We start from the raw sequence: 5,944 nt of genomic DNA, 5'->3' as shown, positions 1-5,944 counted from the left end.
GGAGAGAGAGAGAGAGAGAGAGAGAGAGAGAGAGAGAGAGAGAGAGAGAGACGAGACGGAAAAGGAGAAATAGGGTTGTAAGGAGATATCGAATGAGGAAGCGTAGGATGGATTCACTTTCCAAAGTGTATTGCCCCGTCGCATCAGACACATAATACTGAAAACGTGTTCTTTTTCTTCAATCGCCACTCCTGTCGATAAGCATCCTCCACAGGCAAGTAAATCCTGAAACTGGATCATGTATCACAGTCTCGTAATTGATAAATACTCCACAGTCTAAGTCTTAATGAAGGAACAGGAGTAAAGTCTTGATAATATCAAGGCATATCATATGACTACTCAGTAGCAAGCCTTTCAAGAAAAGCTTCGAAATATAGGCCATCTTTAGCTACATGAGACGGGGATCCTGTGTCTCAACGAGAATGTCAAAAGTCGTTTTTCTTTTACAATTTACATTTCAAGAAAATTGGAGTGTGTAGGTGTCCAGATAATGAGGCCACCGAACCTAATCCGATACTTTGCCACGCTCCACCTTCATTCTTCCTCACAAGCCTGTAGCTCATTGTATCCAACATTTTTCGTTTTTTAGTAAGAATATAGTATGACAAAACTGACATTTTAAACCAGTCCGACTTTTTGTAAAAATTGTGTTCTTGATCATTTCATTTATATCTACTTTGTGTTTATTATGCTGCTTTAATTTACGTCTGAGATAACCATTCGATTAAACAAAATCAACCTGAAGGTATACTTACATAATTTGAAAAATAAAACAGATTAATGTTTTGAACGATTTACACATCATTAAAATGGGCGAGGAATATTGATTTTGTATTCCAAATTTTCTGTGTCTGTTTTTGTTTTGGTAAATGGTTTACCGTGCTCGCATCAGTTCATATGAGCGCACGGGACACGTTAAATATTTTCAGTTTGCCCGGGTGGCGGCGGAAGCTTACTCTTTTTCAATTTCAGAGCCACCAAAGGATCTTTAACATTCGGCACCCCCGGGATTTTTAACCCTTATCCAAGAAGGCTAGGTGTTAGAACTCACCTACCAGAAGATCAGGGATGTGGCTGAAATACAGCAGTAAGAAAGAGCCAAGGAGTAACACTAGAAAGCTTGCAGAAAGAGTCAGGATCCCAGAGGAGGGGGCAAAGGAGAGGGAGGAGGGGGCTGGAAGTAGAGATGAAAGCTGAAGACAGACAATGGTTAGACAGTGGGAAAGGAGGGGAAAGGATAACAATTTTAGAAAAGAAACTTTTCCGTCGCTGTCAGGTTTCAAACCCGGGACCTGTTGTATGAGAAGTGAATACCGTAACCAGTAGAGCACGAGAACCCCTCTAAATTTTCTAAACGAATGAGACTGAGTTTGTTGTTGTGACACTCGCCTGTGCGTTAGTTGTTCTGTCTAATCTTTTCACAATAAAAATTTGGACAGAATAATGAGACAATCAAAATAAGGGAATGGTGTTCTATTTAAACTATTCTTCGAGGTTTTAAGTTTTGTGGCTGTTTTGTCCTATTTTATCCCGTTGTTTGCGAAACTAATAGCATGTATATATCTCTTTGTCTCTCATCCTCTATACCTGTAAAATAAGAACTCAAGATCAAGAACCCAGTAGACAAATGCTTCCGCAACATGGTTGACGTGAAGTTCACAGAGGTGGAAAGAGGTCATGATCTCCTGACATCATTAGGCACCATGAAGACATACGGTGACGTCACTGTAGAACAGACAATGTACAAGCAGGGAGAGATGGTTCTGGTTATCGACGAGGACGGAGAATATGTGGACATGGGCACCACGGGAATACCTTGTCTTGATGACATCACTTCCTGCAATTCTAGCTTCAATTTCCGCCTGACCTTTATCATCACTAAGATCAGCACCCAGCCGAACTATATTCTATCAAGTGGAGGGGAGCTCAACAATGCCACAGGCATATCATTGTATTACTTTGATGACAAGATCTACTTCTGGGTGAAAGACGGGACGATGATGCACAGAAAGTTCCTTGACAGAACGTTGGAAGAAAATACGTGGTACGTGCATAGCTGCATTGTTCATAAAGACATGTTTTAACAATATGTCTGTATGTCTGATCCTTTCCTACAGTGTTTTGACATTATTCGAAGACAAAGTGACGATATATTATAATATTTGGAAAGAAACGGATACTAACGCTTCCAACCTTATCAAAATTAAAACATTTTTCAAACAGATTAACTAAGAAAAAAAGAAAGCTTGCAACCTTCGTTCTACGTAATATCTGAAAAAAATATTTTTTAAAGTCTTGTTTACTGTCACGTATCGTTGCATTAGAAACTCCTTTTATATATTGGCATATGTTTTCTAAGTAGGCAAAGAAGAACAATGAAAAAAATTTTTTTTTAAAGTCTTGTTTAAAAGAAATCTAAAGGTGAGGGTTTTACTGTTTTGTACAGCTCATTTTGCTGTCATCTATCTCTGCATTAGAAACTCCTTTTATGTGTTAGCATAATGTTTTCTAAGTAGGCATTAAAGGAGTGAGGCAGAGAAGACATTGAGGGGGAATGAGGGATGAAACGCAAGATTGTACCATTTCTGAAGAGACGATTGCATTCTATTCCCGTTTAAAAAATGATTTGACCCAACAAGGCAAACTAGGCTAGATTAAAAGTGTTACAGGGTACCTAATAATGAACTGCAAAATGATTAAAGTTTTGTATTTGTGGATTTTATTGCATTCATTTCAAATAGGTACACTCTGGACGCCTCATGGGACTCCAACACGAAGAAAATCGATGTCTACCTCGACGGACAAGAGGTGAAGGGTTTGCAGTTCCCATCCTCACCTACACCCAGTACAATGGACAAGTACTCTTTGCTTATCGCCAAGTCTCCAGAAAAACCTAGCAGTACCCGCATGAACATATTGCTCTTCAGATTCTGGGAAGAGACAAGGACACAGCTTGTCAAGGATGGGTGTGAGAAAAGTGAGTTTCCATGTATGGAAATTGTGTTTTCCGGTTTGTCTTGTGAGCCCAATTTTCAAATACGTAAACTTAAGATATAGATTTACACTACCAAACCATAGAGATTGCTGAAATATTAGCTCCATTACCCATTAACGTAATGGTGATGTACTTGAGTGTAACATTTTAACAGGCATTCATTATTATAGTAATATTGAATTGACGACTTCATGCAAATCATGATAGCTGACAAGTAAATGACAGGTCTCATTTAGAGGAAACAATTCATAATGCGTAAGGTTGTAATTTCACTTATAAAAGTCAGTTACCGCTCAAAGTCAAAGAAGTTAACCGTGCTCCTTCAATCAAATCTCAAGGATTAAATGTTAAGGATTGCTACTTAAGAGGAAGAATTCAAATCGTTATACGCCATTCTACCACGGCTAGAAATGCATTCATACTGCAGCTTCGTATTATGTTATTTTGTGTTCGTATACTTGGCTGAACCGGTGCCGATAGCTGCTTGAAGTTGCAACTTCTTAAAACGTACACGTCATGTCTTCACAGTCCTCCAAGTGGACAACCCACCGAATCCCATTACGACCCCGGCGCCCACCACTACACCTAGCACGACCGCACAGCTCCCTCTTCACAAGACACAAGTGACTTTCACCACGATTGTGGGAAACACGTTGGTGACAAACTACCATAACATGACTATCCACGGCAGTGTCTACCTCGAGGTAGTGCCTGCAGGTAAAAAGACTTTACTCAGATCTATAGTCTAGAGACGTCCGTTATTTACATGTTTTCCAGATGAGTTTTTTTTTTTTCTTTTGGGGGGGGGGTTAAAAACTTATCTATCTATCTATCTATCTATCTATCTATCTATCTATCTATCTATCTATCTATCTATCTATCTATCTATCTATCTATCTATCTATCTATCTATCTTATATATATACATATATACACATAGACCGCCGACAAAGTATCCAGATAAATGATGAGCTGTTTATTCATACTAAATCCATCTATCTTTGTCTCAATGTCCGTCTGTGTGGGTGGCTGCGTGTGCTGCAAACGAGTACTTTTCGCCTCCCCCTTGACATTTTGAAATATTTGAAATATTATAAAGACTCTATCTAAGACGTCCACCTGTCTAAGGCAACCATTTTTTACATGGAAATGACTGGTCGTCTTGGACACTTCCGACTGTATCTGTTTTACCATTCTCAACTCAGTTGTGATGTTTTGCAAACTCATTCCACGAAAATGGTCCCCAGGCAACGTTCTTGTGCTCGAGAAACCAGGCTCTTTTGTGGACGTGGGCAAGACAGGCATCCCGTGCCTTGACGACATTGCTTCCTGTAACACAGGCTTCAACTTCCGCCTTACATGTTCGCTGACATCTCTCACCACCAACCCTCAAGTAAGAACATAAGAACATAATATTATGTTAATCGTTCTGTTTGTTCAACTTTACCTCTACCCCCCTCTTCCATTAGTTATCTCTGGTTATTAACTGCACAAAAGTAACAACGCACATCTTTAACCAAGTTTGCACAGGTTCGAGTGATGCACTTTCCCAAACTCAGAGACTCTAAGACTCTCGGATCTTGACATCATCTATCGGAGATGAACGCTAAATCAAGGAGACATAACTGTCGTCTAAGACATATATGGTTTACATCGTTGCCACTGTCTACACACTAACCTTGGACTGCACAAAAGGTGGTGATGTTCGGGCTCCTTCATAGATTGCACAGTAAAATAAACCTAAGTCTTATGTCGTCTTTCTGTGGGAAAGTAACACAGTCATCCAATCCTTTAGCTAGACACAGGCATGACAACACAAAGCAGGCTATGTCCTATATAATTCAAATTTATTCTGAAGTGGTAAAAGATTTACAACAACGTAGATTAAGGTGTTTTCAAGGCCTTAAAAGAAAGAAAAGCTAGCATGCAAGACATGTATTTCGAAATCATTCGTCTAATGTTTAATTCTGACCCCCCAAAAATCACATATCGCTTATTACTACCCACGCTTTTTCGGAATGTCCCTTTCTCCTATTACAGAAAGCGTATATCTCTTAAACCACTCAGTTTTGCGACCTGGGTTTCAGATAATTCATGTGATTATGCAGAGACAACTGTTATTAGTTGTGTTTTATTGTGCTTTGCTTTTTAAGTTGGTTTTTATATGAAAAGCAAAGCAGGGCTCCATAAAGCCACATTTGTCTTCGAAGAAAAATAATTTCAAAATCTTCATATTCCCCCACACACCCACTCACCTTATAAACGCTCACAACAGCGTATAGTGTGTGGAATGATGCTAATTGTGCGGCCAAAAATTCGAGAAGCAACTCATTGTCAAATATTGTCTAAACTATCAAACATAGATTCTCTATGTTTTGCACATGTATCAATTTGTCTTAACAGATCGATATTTTTGTAAACAGCTGTTTGCTGTATTATAGAAAATTCCTTAATGAATACTCATTTTTAAAATCCAAGTGGTGTCTACAGGTTTACAGCAATATCGCTTTTAAAGGCAAGTCCGTCATGTTTTTCTAATCGTGATACTATCTCTATTGAAGGCATGCAAAAATGTGTTCACTATAAAATCAACTTCTTGTAACATGTTTGCCACTAAAAAGTGTCATTAATGAGCTGTGACGTAGGCAATATACGTATACAAAATGTGTGTGAGAAGCGGGAAGCGCTGTGAACAATCCCCATTTTTCGCGTGACGGAGATTTATAGTATTTTATATATAAATTTATGAAGACATTTTTTTTAAAATCAAGTCTCAATTGTGGGAAAATATGTTAAGACAAATTGATAAAAACTGATGTGCAAAGTATGGGTGACATTCATTCTCCTGTTAAAGAGATATCTGAGGATAAGTTGCTCCACTTTTTTAAGATAGGCAATTTGCCGTGAACGCACGAGTTGTGACTTCGACATATTGTTTAAGAAATAATA

General features: G+C 38.6%; 1 protein-coding gene across 1 annotated transcript in view; it reads left to right on the top strand.

The window, feature by feature from the left end:
• Positions 1–5,944, top strand: part of LOC101852371 — a gene marked incomplete at its 3' end in the record, with an annotated part of 64,598 nt that overhangs the window by 46,719 nt on the left and 11,935 nt on the right. The window contains 4 exon segments of the mRNA XM_013081469.1: positions 1,600–2,044; positions 2,742–2,977; positions 3,524–3,712; positions 4,243–4,388. Of these exon segments, the coding sequence (XP_012936923.1) occupies positions 1,600–2,044; positions 2,742–2,977; positions 3,524–3,712; positions 4,243–4,388 (1,016 nt within the window).

The sequence above is a fragment of the Aplysia californica genome, unplaced genomic scaffold, assembly GCF_000002075.1.
Source record: "Aplysia californica isolate F4 #8 unplaced genomic scaffold, AplCal3.0 scaffold00007, whole genome shotgun sequence".
NCBI classification, from domain to species: Eukaryota; Metazoa; Mollusca; class Gastropoda; order Aplysiida; family Aplysiidae; genus Aplysia; species Aplysia californica.
This window is presented reverse-complemented; position numbering and strand designations above follow the sequence as displayed.